This window comes from Gossypium raimondii, chromosome 3 (genome assembly GCF_025698545.1).
Source record: "Gossypium raimondii isolate GPD5lz chromosome 3, ASM2569854v1, whole genome shotgun sequence".
NCBI lineage: Eukaryota > Viridiplantae > Streptophyta > Magnoliopsida > Malvales > Malvaceae > Gossypium > Gossypium raimondii.
The window spans coordinates 56,465,859-56,482,518 of NC_068567.1; the positions used below are offsets into that span (position 1 = coordinate 56,465,859).

At 36.5% G+C, this 16,660-nt stretch overlaps 1 protein-coding gene and 1 long non-coding RNA gene across 7 annotated transcripts; one reads left to right on the forward strand and one right to left on the reverse strand.

Annotated features, from left to right (window-relative positions):
• Positions 1 to 300: 300 nt before the first annotated feature.
• On the forward strand, positions 301 to 8,821 carry LOC105794862 (uncharacterized). Of its 6 annotated transcripts, XR_008194571.1 has the most exons (9): positions 301 to 468; positions 580 to 639; positions 726 to 1,022; positions 1,149 to 1,614; positions 1,701 to 1,791; positions 1,900 to 1,933; positions 2,074 to 2,304; positions 2,433 to 2,482; positions 7,510 to 8,821. It is a non-coding gene; the product is annotated as an uncharacterized LOC105794862 (long non-coding RNA). The 6 variants fall into 6 exon arrangements; XR_008194567.1 differs by lacking the exon at positions 7,510 to 8,821 and having other exon boundaries at positions 2,074 to 2,198; positions 2,433 to 2,553; XR_008194569.1 differs by lacking the exon at positions 7,510 to 8,821 and having other exon boundaries at positions 1,149 to 1,249; positions 1,366 to 1,614; positions 2,074 to 2,553.
• A 2,464-nt stretch (positions 8,822 to 11,285) lies between these two features.
• LOC128039987 (uncharacterized) lies at positions 11,286 to 15,548 on the reverse strand. The gene is made up of 6 exons (XM_052628944.1): positions 15,143 to 15,548; positions 14,539 to 15,037; positions 14,233 to 14,476; positions 13,534 to 14,133; positions 11,481 to 11,683; positions 11,286 to 11,379 (listed from the first exon to the last, which is right to left on the reverse strand). The coding sequence occupies exons 1-6, from the start codon at positions 15,546 to 15,548 to the stop codon at positions 11,286 to 11,288; spliced, it is 2,046 nt and encodes a 681-aa protein (XP_052484904.1).
• Between the last annotated feature and the right edge of the window lie 1,112 nt (positions 15,549 to 16,660).

The following is a 16,660-nucleotide window of genomic DNA, read 5'->3' on the forward strand; positions in this document are numbered from 1 at the left end:
TTTTGGTTCGGAGATTCAGGATGTTCAAAGTTGTTTCATGAAAAAACCTGAACTGAAAAGAGAAGGCAAATGAGAGCTTTTGATTGGTGCAGGTAGTGCGAACAGAGAATGCCATACAACAACGATTTTAACAGTTCAGTGACTTAAAATGAAAACTTTTGAATAATTTAGTGATTATTTTGTAACTTTTAAAAGTTAAGTGACCAAAATGTAAATTACTAATAGTTTAGTAACTTGGGTGTAGTTTATCCCGAAAATAAAAATGGAAAAACGGATGCGAAACGAAAGGAGACGTCTTTGTCGTCGATTTTCCCGGCACAGGAAGCGCAGAAGGTAGCGAAGCGAGTGTAGGAGACGCTTTCAGAGAAGCATAGTTGAAATGAACCAATTGATAGAACTGATTGCCGATATACCGCCCTTATCAACCTCGTTCAAAAACTCCCCGACGAACTTCACCACGATACAATGGTTAGCACTCAGCATATAAATTTTACTGTTAATCTATTTTACTAGAAAGATTCATGATCCATTCGTTTGGTTAATATTAAAACAAAATATTTATTTGGCTATCTTTTCTAGGTTCCGTTTGTGAAATCGGCGGTTTTTCCTGGTCGTTTGGTTCACACGAATGAGTTTCTGGTGTCGTTATTGTTTACGCTAAGTTAGGAGTTTAATTTAAAGTCAAAGAAGCATGGAATTTCCATTAAAAGAATGTGAATTTGCAGGTTCTACTGGGAGAAAGCTACTATGTAGAAAGAACAGCTAAACAAACTAGTGAAATTCTAAAGAGAAGGGGAAAGTCATCGGAACCTGAAGTGGATTGAGTCTTCTGAAGCAGCATTAAGTTTCCCAATCGCCTTATTTGTTGTTTGTTAATTCGTTGAATAAGCATTACTCTGATTTCTTTTGTACCTAGTATTTACTGATTACTTTCATTTTATTGTTACAGGAAGGCCTTGTGGAGCTCAGAGAAGAGGATGAAGAGGAAAATACCACCGAACCGGTGTCTCAATTAGGCAGAGGTTCCTTCTCCTTTTCTTTTCACATTACTTGCATCATATTGAAACTTTGGAGTCTGTTTAATTTAGCGAAGATGATATGCCAGCTGCTTGATTCTAAGTTGATACTTCATACTAACCTAATTGCAGCGCCAGTTGCTTGCGCAACATGTTGCATTACTTGTTCCTATACTGTTAGATTTTTTATTGCCAAGGTGTTCCGTATCATGCAGCCTACTTATCTGATGAATGTTAGTTTTCTTTTCCTAATTGATTAGGATTAATTAAAAAGGTTATTGATTACTTTTCTGAAGTTGAGGATTGAAATTAATTTATTTTTTTCCCTTTTCACGTCATTTGGAGCAAGGATGTCCTACTTTTGCTGAAGAAAACAAATTAATGGGTGCACCTGAGGATGATGAATATGCTCGTATAATGTCGAGGTTGGAAGAACTTGAGAAAGAACTTGCAGCTAAAAGTTATGGAGAGAATGAAAAGTGGGATACTAATGCTGCCGAAAGTGATGGTGAAGAAGATTAGCAGAGTAAAGTTGTTTCTTCACAAAAACGAAGCTGAAGGTTACAGTTCTCTTGATCATGGTCCTAGATATTAAGGGGTACTGTTGAGACTTGCTACTTCTTACCTGCTGAATACAAATATACAATCATATGGTGAAGATTTTTCTAGTTGCTTATGAAATAGGTGTATCAGCCCAGGAAACCACTTCTGCAGTCAAAAGGCAAAGATCCAATGAGTGAAGAGATCTCTAATAAATATCAGTTAGCTGTAAGAGGTGAAATCCTTGTATTCCTTTATTCTTTTAGAATCTTTTTTACTTACTGATAACCGGCATCCTGAATATTTGTACTACCCATTGTTTCTTGTATGTTTCAAACTGCAGTCTACTGGATTTACTGTGGGACCTGTTATCAAAGGTTGGTATTTGTGGTGTATGGCCTTATGGTTGTAAACTAAAGAAGAGAAAGTAAATATCTTCTCACATCTTCCACTAGATGCAAATATCATTTCAGTTTTTTTTTTATATGAAATGATTCCTTTATTTTATCTTATTAAGGTGAAATGTCTCATAGTCAATGTATGCCTCAAGCCACCGAGATAAGGATGTTATATCCTTCCATAAATGCATCTGTTCCTTCTGAAAAGGTGAAATCTGAAGCTGAACATTCATCAAGAGACGAGGTATTTGAACTCTGTAGTATTCTTATGGCATCATCTCTTCAAGCCTTGCTCCCCCAGGATTCGTTTTGCTTGTCTACATGCATCCTTTTATCTTGATTGCTGCTAGGTGTCTATTTTGAATATCCAAGTTCTTTTTCTTTTTTTTCTAACAGATCTTGACATGACATAAACTATCTATTTTGAATTTGTCTTCTCAAATTGTATTACTGTGGGATGAATTTTTCTTTTATATAGTTTTCAGGGACAGTTGCTCTCACTACAGCTTGAATACCAGGAAATGCAAGGTAATGTGTCTTTTTTTCTCCTTTATACCTTTCATATACTTTTTGCAATAGCTAAGCTTGCATTAAGATTTTATATGGCGCAATTAGATCAAGCAACCCGTGTATGCAACTATTCATGTCATTTTTTTATGTCAATCACGTAAATACATTCAAGTCGTGTTCAAAATTATCTGGTCTAGTCGCAACCTCAAGAACAATAATCATCAATATTGTAAGTTGCAAGTTAGCACTCGTTTCAGTAACCGGACTTAGATCTAGACAGTTTTGTAGTCATCCCACCACTTTTCTTTTGATTTAAGAGAGAAGAAGTCAGTCTTAAGTTTTTGAGCAAGAGGAAATATGCAGTTTCCATTGAATCAAATGCTTGCGTAACATTGTTGTCTAAACCACTTGGGCTTCTTCGAGGATGCTATAGGGAGGGAAAGGATTATAGTAGAAGGGGTGGATTTTGCCGCTTCTGTTTATCATGTGTTTGGATTTTTTTCTTAATTTATAAATGAGGGATGGGGAAGAGATGGGTAGGGATTGAACCTTACACTCTCATGCCACACAGCATCTTGTCATTTAGGGTGTGTTTAGTTGAGTGGAAAAGTAAAAGGATAGAATGAGAAGTGGGAAAATAGAAAGAAAATGAATTTTCCATCTAATGCATAAAATTAATCCTTCCAAATTGGGAATGATAGGAGGAGAAAAATAAGGAAAAATGTATGCTAGTTCAAAATTATTCATCTTTTAAAATTTCATTTTCTTTCCTCATATTTTTAACTCTACCAAACAATGAATGAAAAAAAATCATTTAAAAAATTCTATCATTCCTACCAAATCACAACTCTATGTAAATAAATTTATATTTTCTTTCTATATTTCTACTCCTAAAATTTTTCATCTTTCCAGTAATTTTTCCGCTTTACTAAGCGAAGTATTAGTTATTCAATTTTCCTATCATTCCTACCAAAGCACAACTATGTAAATATATATGTATATATATATATATATTTTCTATCTTTTATATTTTACCCTTCAATTTTCATTTTTCCAATATTTTTCCGCTCTACCGAACGAAGATTAGTCAAGAGGTTATTAATTTGTTTTTGTAACGTCTAGTTTCACTTTATGATTATTTGTTAAAGTATATATATAATGTAAAGTTTGTCAAAGATAGGTTAAAATGACTATCAATTTTTCATTGAGATAATATTTTCCTCGCCATCGGGTTTTCTATGTTTCGTTTCCATGAAGATGAAGCATTTGCATTTGCTTCTGAGGTTATGATTTGATTAAATGACTTTCTAAGAAAGATGCTGTTTTTACCAAAACATTACATATAGATATTTTCAAAATATAAAATAAGCAATTTTAATAAATAACATTATAATTATATGACAGACATTATAACTATATGACTACGGGTATATGAAAATAGAACACTAATCAATGTTTTGATTTGTATAAAATAATGATTAAAATTTTATCAAACACTTATTTAATACTGAAATCAAGTCATGTTTTGATTTGTATAAAATAATGATTAAAATTTTATCAAACACTTATTTAATACGAAATCAAGTCATATAACTCTAGTCTCTTTAATATTGTATATATATGCATAAAATCTCTAACCAATAACGTTGATATATATATACATGATTTCACCCTTCAAAAATATGTGTAAATATATATTTTTGTGTTGAGTTAATTTGTAAAGGATAATTATAATTAGATAAAATTTATTAGCAGAGAATTAAGGCATAAATTTAAATTAAATTAAATTTAGAAACGCCTTTTGTTCACGCAAAAAAATAAAAATTTGTCACCCAAGTCCCATGCTCCCAACTTTCTATCTTCTCCAAATTAAGTTTCAATATCTCAATTTGTGCGTGAACAAATTTAAGGTCCCAAGCCTCGTGAATGACTCGTTTATTTTTTCGTTAAATTGCATTTACAAATTTAAGGTCATCGAGTCCCGCCCTATTTTAGCACTTACCCAATTTATTCTTACTAAATGACTCTCTTTTATACATATATAATTATATTTATGCCAATTTATTCGTTTTAAATTACTATCATATTATATTTGTTAGATAAATATCCGCACTATACTATATGTATCCTATCATATTTGAATTGCTAATTTGTAATCAGCTTAAAAGATTAAAAAATAAATAAAATAATGTAAATGTTTAATATAAAATGACACAAAAATAATATATATGAATAAGTTTATTAAAATCTATGTAAAAGATTATTAATATGCCAAAATTTAGTAAAAATATTATGAAGGCTCCTATATTAGGAGTCGGATTGAACTTTGCCCCTCTATTAAAAATAGGCAAATTAGTCCGTGTACATTAGGTTAAAGAGTAGATTTATCATTATGTTAAAAATTTCATCTATTTTTACTATTAAGAACTGGTCCCTATACCACGTGTTATTGTATGGTTATTTCATCAGCCACATCGATTTTTAACCGTACAAATGGATAAAATTTTTAACAAAAAGGATCAATTTACTCATTTTTTGAGTAGAGAGGATAAACTACAATATTATTCCGAGTATAAGGCCATGTAAATATATAACATATATTGAATATGACAATGATTTAAAAAAAAACTAAAACGAAGAAAAGCTAACACGAAGAGACATGGCAAAGAAACAAAAACAAAAAGGAGTTTTTGTATTCATGTTGTTCTTTACCATGTTTATGTTTGTACTACTTTTGTGCGTTTAGAATATTATAAACATATTGTTACTTGTTAATAATTTGTTTTATTTAGATTTTGATGCGTTTTTTAATACATGTTGCATAGGTTATCATAGACATTATATTAGAGAGTTATTCGTGTGTTCAAATTATATTGTGTTCAAATTTATTTTATATTTATATGTTTGTGATTGAATCCAAAATATATATGTCGAAACTATCTTTTTGAAAAAAAAATTAGGTTTTCGAAAAAATGAAAATTGGGAGTCGCCACCAATCTTTTATTAGGGTGTGATTGGATCACCTAAAAAAACGGCTTTGGTCTACGAGTTTTAGAAAAACGGATCCGGGAGTCAGTTACGTACGAGGAAGGAGTAGCACCCTCGTAACGCCCAAAATTGGTACCTAGTTAATTAATTAGTGTCTTAAGGTCGAGAATATGGAAAAATATAATCTTTAAAAAACTTAAAGCGTTGCATATTAAGACCCTTTTCAATTCAGAGAAGCAAAAATGCCACACCCAATACGTTAGGGCACAACATTCTAATTTCCCCCAAAATGAATTAGGTCAGAATATTTATACAATAAAACTAAAAGAACATCCACTCATCCAAGATTTAAGAAATCACACCCAATACGTTAGGGCACGATCCCTTTAGAATCCCAAACTCGGAATATTTCCTTTACTTTAAAAGAACATCCACTTATCCAAGATTTAAGAAATCACACCCAATACGTTAGGGCACAATTCCTTTAGAATCTCAAACTCGGAATATTTCCTTCATGATTTTTTAAAAAATCTTCATTTCGAGAAATCAATGCGCCACATCCAATACGTTAGGACACAACGTGTTGAATTCCCAATAATGAGCTTTTATTTTAATTAAAAGAATATCCACTTTGAAAAAAAGTTTGATTTTAAAAATCGAGTGAAAAAATGTAATGTTATGCTACATTAAATATATAATGCAATAATACTACGATAGCATAGAAATAATACAAATATATGAACAAATAAATAAAATAATGGCCTGCTGAATATTAAATGAACGGACAAGATAAAAATATGTAAACATAAATTAATAGACAAATAACTGAAATAAATAAAATATACATACATCCATGAAAATATACAAGTTTAAGATAATATTAAAATTAATAAAACATGTGTCTAAAATATACGAAAATATTAGTTTTCTAAGGTGTAAATTTATGCAAAAGAAACATATTTATATGTATACATATAATAATAATAATAATTTCATAAAAAAAATTATTAGAAATATTGATTTTAAGAAAACTATGAGAAAGGACTAAATTGGGACAGAAATTAAAAAAATAGGGGTGAATCCGCAAATAAATAAAGTCTGGAGGACCAAATTGAACGCGCGAATTACATAGAGGGGCTGGAAGGGCAATTTTCCCTTCTCCTCTAAAACGGTGTCGTTCAAGAGGGGTCAAATTGAAATTAAAATAAATTACAGGGCAAATTTTTTAAAAAATAAAAACCTAATTATAAAGACATTTAAAGGCGGAGGGGCTAAAAATGCAATTTTCCCCTCCGCTAAAAAACACGCGGATCCTGGGTCCGGGTCGGGTCGACGCGCGGATCCTCCCCCTCCAAAACGGCGCCGTTTTCAATTGGTTTTCAATTGGCTATTTAAGCCAAAATTAAAGCCTCAAATTTTATTTTCCAAACTTTCTTTAAAAAAAACAAATCATTTTTAACAAAAAAACCTCTCAACCTTTCAGTCATCCGGCCTTGACGTCATCTGACGGTCATCGGCCATCGCACGGCCATTGCTTCTCCGGCGCCAGCACCACCGCTCACGGTGGTTTAAAAAGGAAAAACCCTTCGCTTTTTAAACCTTCCCAAGCCTAGATCTGGGCTCAAAATACCCAAAATCCAGCAGAAAACGCGAAGAACTCGCGAAAACCTTTCGGCTTCCGGCCACCGATCCTCGGGGGTGGCTCCCTCGATCTTCCAACGGCGTTTCAAAGGCAAATGAAGGTAAGTTCCTCCCTTTTCATTTTATCCTGCCTTAGTAAAGTAAAAAAATAATAAGAAATAGAAGAAAAACGAAGAAGTAATCGATGAAAAAATAAAATAAAATATCAACCTTTTAAGTTTTGATTGATTCTCCCTTTGTGTTAAAAAAATGTACTTTTTTATTGATTTCCCAAAATCCGATCCTTGTTACAGTGCGTCAAAATCGCTTTTATAGCGATCGTCAATACAAGAAGAAAAGAAAGAAATAAAAAGAAATCTTCCAATGTTGATTTGATTTCAATTCTTTGATTTTTCTTTCCTTTCTTGTGTTTGCAGGTGATTGCATGGAGATTCGGCTCTTGATGGTTGTGGCGCGAAGATCCTACTGTTGCTAGGGTTTCAGAAACTGTTCTTGCCTATTTGGGCTGAACTGTAATTGGGCTTTAGGTTTGGGCCTTGTAACCCGTTTGTAATCAAACATTATGGACTATTTCTATTTTATTATTTTATCTGTTTTTTGCATTCATTAGACAGGGTAAAATTGAGGTATTACAGCTGCCCCTCTTTGCTCGTTATTGTGTAACGGAAACGGAGCAAAGACTTTAAAATGCCCAATTTTGCCCGGTCGTGCTGGACTTTGGTACTCTTCTTCTTCGGGTAGCCTCATTCCTTCCTACTGCATCTTCAGAAGTATAGGAAATAGTGCTTCAATCTACTCCACTGCAACTTCAGGGAGATAAGATTGGATGCGACCTGCTCCACTACTGCTTAGAGAAATAAGATCTACAATCTTCAACTTTCTTCGCTACTGCTCAGGGGGAAAAGGCTTGGTGGCTAAATCTGCTTCCCACTATCTTGGAAAGATAAGATTTGCCGTCTTCGATTTGTTCCACTACTACTTAGAGAGATAAGATCTATAATCTTCAACCTACTCCGCTGCTGCTCAGGGAAACAAGGCTTGGTAGCTTAAATTTGCTTCCCACTATCTTGGAAAGATAAGATTCGCCGTCTTCGATCTACTCCACTATTGCTTAGGGAGATAAGATCTATAATCTTCAACCTACTCCGCTGCTGCTCAGGGAGACAAGGCTTAGTGGCTTAAATCCGCTTTCCACTATCTTGGAAAGATAAGATTCGCCGTCTTCGATCTGCTCTATTACTGCTTAGGGAGATAAGATCTATAATCTTCAACCTACTCCGCTGCTGCTCAGGGAGACAAGGCTTGGTGGCTTAAATCTGCTTCCCACTATCTTGGAAAGATAAGATTCACCGTCTTCGATCTGCTCCACTACTGCTTAGGGAGATAAGATCTACAATCTTCAACCTTCTCCACTGCTGCTCAGGGAGACAAGGCTTGGTGGCTTAAATCTGCTTCTCACTAACTTGGAAAGATAAGATTCGCCGTCTTCGATCTGCTCCACTACTGCTTAGGGAGATAAGATCTGAAATCTTTAGTCTGCCTCACTGCAACTTCAGGAGGATAAGACTCGATCTGTTATCTTCACTGATTTGTTCTCTAGGGAACATGACATGTGTAATGAACCTAATTATGCCTAATGATTTAGGATGGCATGATCAAAATGTATCAAATGCTCCTAACTAGACACGTGTGAATGGTGTTTGCATGAATGCAAAATTTTATTTTTTTCGAGAATGATCCCGCTTAGATTAACACTTTATAACTGACATGCTACAACGCCTTCTTACTTGACTGGTTTTTCTGAAGAAACATTTAGCCAGGTTGCCCCTACTGTAAACCTTAAAGTTTAATACATTTGGGCACAAAAAATTTATACCATCGTTTTCCCACCGTAACCCAAGGGTATATGGCTTTTCTTCAATCCTCTCCTTTCACAATTCAAGGATACAGATTATGGAATTTGTTTTCTCCGCTCTCAGGGTATCCTATCAAATACTTATACTCAAATGAAGAACTTTCTATCCATAGGGGACTTCTTCCTACCCCATCAAAACCTCCTGCTGTCTCATTAGCTATTTAGACAACCGACTCAGTTTAAATTTAAACTTTTTCCTTCTTTGGCTCATTATCTTTTGACCTCGGGGTGTTCTAAAAAAAAGTCTTGTTTTAGGTTACTAAATTATTTAAAAATTTCCAGAGTAATATACCAAACTTCTTTTGTAAAAGTTAATTAGTCCACCAATCATTATTCTAACGCAACATGCTTTCGCAAAGATAAAAAAACTGAGTATAGATGAATTAATTCAGGAAATTATTGATAGTAAGTGTCTTGAAAAGAAAAAATATTCAAGAACAGCAAAGAATGAAGTATTTACAAGAACCAACAAATTTGGTACAAATAATATGAAGACTAGGTGCTTTGGATATCGCCGCTTAAACTTCTCCATACAAGCCAAGAACCATTCTGAGTTTAACATGTGTTTAGGGATCTACAGTACTTTGTTAATGCCCCCAAGACGTCGTACATCCCTTTATTGTTGACTTTAGCAAGGTCACCCTATGCCCCAATCTGACAATGTTCGAGCCGCCCTTTTCCGGGTTTTCAACTCAAACCCCCTTTGGTCTCAAGGCGCCCTTTTCGGGTTTTTACCTTAGCCTCTTTTTTTTTTTGAAATCAGAGCACCCTTTACGAGTTTTCACTTTGATTTCTCCCTTTCTTCAAGTGAAATTTTTCTTAACCAAATCTGAATTTACAGGATTCAGAAGATTTTTGCCATCCATTTCACTCAAAATCAAAGCGCATCCAGAAAAAACCTTCTTCACAACATAAGGTCCTTCCCAGTTTGGCATCAATTTCCCTCTGAAATCCTTTTGTAAAGGGAGGATCTTTTTCAGAACCAAATCCCCTTCATGAAATTCTCTGGGACGAACCTTCTTATTGTAAGCTCGCATCATTCGCTTCTGATACATTTGGCCATGACGAATGGCTTTCAATCTTTTTTCTTCAATCAGGTTCAGTTGATCGTATCGAGATTGGATCCATTCAGCTTCATCCAATTTTAACTCAGCCAACACCCGAAGAGAAGGAATTTCAACCTCAATGGGTAACACTGCATCCATTCCATAAACCAAAGAGAAAGGTGTTGCCCCAGTAGAAGTCCTGACAGATGTTCGGTAAGCCAGAAGAGCGAAAGGTAACTTCTCATGCCAATCTTTGTAAGTTTCGGCCATTTTCGCCACGATTTTCTTGATATTTTTATTCGCCGCTTCTACTGCACCATTCATTTTTGGGCGATATGGTGATGAATTATGGTGTCTAATGTTGAACTGATCGCAGACTTTCGCTATTGTGCTGTTATTTAAATTCAACGCATTGTCAGATATAATCCTTTCAGGCATTCCATATCGACATATAATCTCCTTCTTCAAAAACTTGCTGACTGCTGACTTCGTGACATTGGCATATGAGGCCGCCTCTACCCACTTAGTAAAATAGTCAATAACCACAAAAATGAAATGATGTCCATTAGAAGCCTTCGGTGATATTGGTCCAATGACGTCCATACCCCACATGGAGAAATGCCATGGAGAAGTCATAACATGAAGAGGAGAAGGAGGCGCGTGCAATTTATCTCCATAAATTTGGCATTTATGGCATTTCTTGGCATAATTGATGCAATCTCCTTCCATAGTGGACCAGTAATACCCGAATCTCATAATCTGTCTAGCCATGGTGAATCCATTAGCATGTGTTCCACAAATACCCTCATGGACTTCTTCTAAAATTTCTTTAGCCTCTACAGCGTCCACGCATCTCAACAGTATTCGATCCTTTTCCTTTTTGTATAAGATCTCCCCATCCAAGACATAGTCAATAGCTATCCTCTTCAATGTCCTCTTATCATTCTCCGTTGCCTGATTTAGATATTCGCGATTCTTCACATATTGCAATATATCTTGGTACCAGGAAGGATTATCATTCTCCGCTTCCTCAATGTTGAAACAGTGGGCTGGGATTTCATAAATACTAATTTGAATAGGCTTCATGTCCTCTAACTGATTCACTTTAATCATGGAAGCTAAAGTAACAAGAGCATCAGCCATCTGATTTTCTTCTCGTGGGAGATAACAAAAGGTAATGTTGTCAAACTCTTCAATCAATCCTAAAACCAATCTTCGGTAACGGATCAATTTAGGATCTCTTGTCTTCCATTCCCCTCTTAGCTTGTATATCACCAATGCTGAGTCTCCGTACACCTCTAATGTCTTGATTTTTCGCTCTATAGCTGCCCGTATACCCATGATGCAAGCTTCATACTCAGCCATGTTATTGGTGCAATCAAAGTTTAATTTACTGGTGAAAGGATGATAGTCTCCATTCGGAGACACCAAGACCGCCCCAATCCCATTGCCTAATGCATTCGATGCTCCGTCAAAGCTTAATCTCCAAGAATGATTCTCTTGGTGATCCTCTTCAGCATTAGCCACATACATCAAATCTTCATTCGGGAAATTTAAGTCCAGAGGCTCGTAATCTTCCAAAGCCCTGCTAGCCAAGAAATCTTCTATCGCACTTCCCTTGATGGCCTTCTGACTTACATATACGATATCAAACTCAGAGAGCAATATTTGCCATCTAGCCATTCTTCCATTCAATGCTGTTGACTCCATCATATACTTTAAAGGATCTAATTTTGAAATTAGCCAAGTCGTATGATAGAGTAAATATTTCCTCAACCTCTTGGTCGTCCAAATCAAGGCACAACACAATTTTTCGATAGGCAAATATCTCATCTCACAATCAATGAATTTCTTGCTGAGATAGTAAATCGCTTTTTCCCTCTTTCCAGTCGCATCATGTTGACCTAGCACGCATCCCATGGAGTTGTTGAACACTGTTAAATACAAAATCAAGGGTCTATCCGGGCTGGGTGGTGACAGAACTGGGGTATTGGATAGGTATTGCTTTATCTTTTCAAAGGCTTTTTGACATTCTTCATTCCAAACATCAGGATTATGTTTCTTCAAAAGGCAAAATATGGGATCACATTTTTCGGTCAACTGTGAAATGAACCGAGCAATGTAATTCAGTCTTCCCAAGAAACCTCGAACTTCTTTCTGGGTACGTGGTGGCAATAAATCTCGTATTGCTTTGACTTTGTCTGGGTCGATCTCAATTCCCTTTTCGCTGACTACGAAGCCTAATAACTTTCCTGATCTGGCTCCAAAAGTGCACTTTGTCGGATTAAGCTTGAGTTGGAACTTCCTTAAACTTAAGAACAATCTTCTCAAAACTTTCACATGTTCCTCCTCTGTTCTGGATTTGGCAATCATATCATCAACATACACCTGGATTTCTTTGTGCATCATGTCATGGAACAAGGTTACCATGGCCATCTGATATGTTGCTCCCGCATTCTTTAATCCAAATAACATCACCTTATAGTAAAACGTTCCCCATAAAGTAATGAACGTAGTCTTTCTCATATCTTCTAGATGCATTTTTATCTGATTATATCCCGAGAACCCATCCATAAAAGAAAACAACGAAAATCCCGCCGTATAATCCACCAGCGTATCAACATGTGGCAATGAGAAGTTGTCCTTTGGGCTTGCTTTATTCAAATCCCTGTAATCGACGCACGTTCGTACTTTTCCATCTTTCTTAGGGACTGGGACGATATTAGCTACCCACTCAGAATATTTGACTTCCGCAAAAACCAATTTCAAACTGTTTCTTAACCTCCTCTTTTATTTTGAGCACAATATCAGGCCTCATTCTTCTGAGCTTCTGTGGAACTGGTTTGCAATCCTCTTTTATAGGTAAGCGATGCACTACAATGTCAACACTCAATCCCGGCATATTCTGGTATGACCATGCGAAGACATCTTTGAATTCATGAAGTAATCCAATGAGGTCTCGTCTTATTTTTGCGAGGATTTCGGTTCAATTTTCACCTCTTTCCTTCTTCCGTGCTCACAACTTCTCATCGTCTCTTTGTGAGGTAGGATTTGCTTTTCCTCTTGTTCTACCATCCTCAACAAATCCAAAGATGGACCACCCTCTTCATCACCTTCAAAGTCGTGCGATCCCTCTAAACACACGTCTCGTTCAAAAGGACACTCTGAGCTCGTAGCAGTATCGTTCACGTCATTGATACACAGAGACCTATTATGGTTACAAAAGAATGTATGAATTTATGTACAATTTATTTATGTAATGAAAGAATATATTTTAGGCGTATGAAAGAATGAAAGAATATTTACTCGAAATAATTGCAAAGATGTATTTTATTAAAATAATGAATTCTAAACATAAGCCTATTTCACAAAAGAATTCTTGTTATTTCTAGGCTAAAACAACAAGTTTGTTCTGAATATTACTCTGAGACAGTTCTAAAGACTTTAGGTATTTCTTCCGCAGTCCAATTGTCTAGAACACTCCCAGGCTCATAAGGACGAATGTCTAGCCAACTTCTCTCTTCATTCCCAAGCTCATGAATGGCATTAATGTACATATTTCCCAATGTCTCCTCGATGCTTTCCTCAACCAATTTCTTTCTCTCCTGATGAATGATCCCTCCGGATACGATGGTTTTGGATATGTGGGGAATTATCATTGACTCCCACTTAACTTCCTCCCCCTTCAAACGCGCCATTCTTCTTTCCTGCCTTTTTTCTATCTCATTTCTTATTTGTCTTCTATCCGGCTTGTATCCTAAGCCAAAATGATCTTGCTTTTCTTTCAGCATTGGAGCCTCAGTCTTCCCTTGCAGATATCTCCCCAGCCCTCTTCCAGGTAAAGCTCCTTTTCCTACCAACAATTGTAAACCCATCTCTGTGGTTTTGGATAATTTTGGAGCCATAATTTTGCTCCATTCAGGAACAAATACCGCATTTACAAACTCCAAAGATCGAAATGAGCATTCAACTGACTCGTCATTGGTCTCCACGTACGGCATCTTATTGGATACAGTTGCTATTATATCATCTTCGGCTTTTATTGTCACTAGCTGACCATCTGACACTAACTTCAACATCTAATGTAATGATGACGGAACTGCCCCTGCCGAATGTATCCATGGTCTTCCTAATAAGCAGTTATAGGAAGGTTTGATGTCCATCATAATAAAATCTACCTCATAAACTGTTGGACCAATCAGTAAGGGTACCTCAATTCTTCCCATGACCTTCCTTTCTGTACCATCAAATGCCCTCATTACATTTTGACACGTTTTCATGTGCGAACTGTCTATAGGTAGCCTATTAAGTGTGAATAACGGCAATACGTTCAAAGCTGATCCATTGTCAATCAGTACTCCTGGCAAGATACGCCCCTTACATCGTGCAGTAATATGAAAAGCTTTGGTAGACCCATGCCCCCTGAAGGTATTTCATCATCATTGAAAAATATGAAATTATCAGCACTGATATTATTGACCAACCGATCTAGCTTACTGACAGAAATATCCTTGGACACATAGGTCTCATTTAGCATCTTCATCAACGTATTTCGATGCACTTCGGAATTTAAGAGTAAGGACAGTACAGATATACGGGCCGATTGTTTATGCAACTGCTCAACGACATTATACTTGCTATGTTTTAAAAATTTGAGGAATTCCACAGCTTCTTCCTTCTTCACTGGCTCAACTATTTTCCCTTTTTGCTCCCCTATTATAGCTTCTTTCATAGACTCTGGATTGGTACTCACACACTGGTTCTTTGCCGCCTCACTTCCTGGGACAGTCGTATTGCACTCGTAATTCCATGGGACCTTCTTACTGTCTTGGTAAGGAAAGGCTGCAGGTTTCTTTATTATGATTTTTGGTATTGCTGGTGCTCTCACCTCATCCTTCTTGGGTCGCGAGATAATGACCACATGCTGCACTATTCTTGGAACCTTCGAAGCCTCTGATGTGCAAATGCTCCCCTCCTCCTTAACTTCTTCATAAAATTCCATCTCCTTGTTATCCATCAAGTCTTGAACCAAGGCTCTAAATTCTGTACATTCCTGGATTTTATGTCCCTCCTCGTGATGGAACTCACAGTAATTTTCCACCCCTTCGACACTTCTCTCTGAACTCGGGGTGATCAATCCCTTTTTCACCATATTTTCCCAGATCCACCTCAAAGGAATTTTCACTTCTGATATGTCTTCCTTGATTTTTCTACTCATGCTCCCACCTATCATGTTCACTCCGTTGTGATCAGGTAATAGATTTTCTGTATTGGGTGAATCATCCAATTTTACCACACCCATGCTTATAAGCCTTTTTACCAGCTTCTTGAATGCCGTATAATGTTCTATAGAATGCCCCACAATTCCCGCATGATAATCGCACTGTGCGTTTGCATCGTACCACTTGGGATATGGAGGTTGCAGGGGTTTTAAATGGTGAGGGGCAACCACGTGTGCATTGAATAGATTCTGATATAGCTCCCTATACGACATTGGGATTGGCGTAAATTGAAGCTTCTCTGTGTTTTGTCTTGTGTCAGATCTCTACTTTGATGATCCCTGCTGGTTAACAGCCGTCTTCCCCGATTGACTTACTGTAACTGTCTTCAAATACGAACTTGTGTTGTTGAACTCATTCTCTTTCCTCTTCGAAACTGGCCTTCTACTACTTTCCCCAGCGTCTATTTTCCCACTTCTGATGGCATTTTCTATCATTTCCTCGTTCATAATTAAGTCAGAAAAGCTTTTAGAAGCACTCCCTAACAGATGCGTAATAAATGGAGCCTTCAATGTATTAACGAAAAGCATCGTTATTTCTCTTTCTAGAAGAGATGGCTGAACTTAGATAGCAACTTCCCTCCATCTCTGTGCGTACTGCCTGAAACTTTCACCAGACTTTTTTTCCATGTTCTGTAGAGTAATTCTATCAGGTACCATGTCAGTCACATGGTTGTACTGCTTTAAGAACGCCTGTGCTAGATTTCTCCATGAATTAATATGGGTACGGCTTAGTTGATTGTACCATTTAGATGCAGCCCCTGCGAGGCTATCCTGGAAGCAATGTATCAGCAACTGGTTATTATTGACATATCTGGTCATCCTTCTGCAGAACATAGTAATATGAGCTTCGGGGCTACTAGTCCCGTTGTATTTCTCGAATTCTGGCATTTTGAACTTGTGAGGAAGTACCAGACCTGGAACCAAGCTCAATTCTCTAGCATCAATTCCATGGTAGCTCTCAGTACCTTCTGTCGCTCTAAGTTTTTCTTCTAGCCATTTATACTTTTCCTCGAGCTATTTTGGCAATTCATCATTCATTTTCTCGATTGTCCCATCGAAGTCTAGGATAACAGGATTAGCAAGATTGTCTCTAGCTTGGAAGTTTATCGGTGTTTCAGTACTGTCCTGAGGTTTGATAATAATGGAGGATTTGCGCGGATATATCCCCGCTTGTTGAGAAGTAAGTCTTGAGGAATAAACAGGTCCCTCGTTGTCTCCTTCTTCATTGTTGAGCACCAACCCCTTTCCTTTGTCAACTCCTCCAGCCAATAACTGAGTCAACTTAGCCATCATACTCCCTTGAGATTCCATTATTTTTTCCGTCA

What these genes read in the sequence shown, in the direction of transcription:
- LOC128039987 (XM_052628944.1), bottom strand. Translation starts at nt 15,548, where the DNA reads ATGTCGTATAGGGAGCTATATCAGAATCTATTCAATGCACACGTGGTT. An exon ending in TCTGTCAGTAAGCTAGATCG is followed by an intron (nt 14,477 to 14,538) that starts GTTGGTCAATAA and finishes AAATACCTTCAG; the next exon opens with GGGGCATGGGTCTACCAAAG. An exon ending in TTGGTCCAACAGTTTATGAG is followed by an intron (nt 14,134 to 14,232) that starts GTAGATTTTATT and finishes TCATTACATTAG; the next exon opens with ATGTTGAAGTTAGTGTCAGA.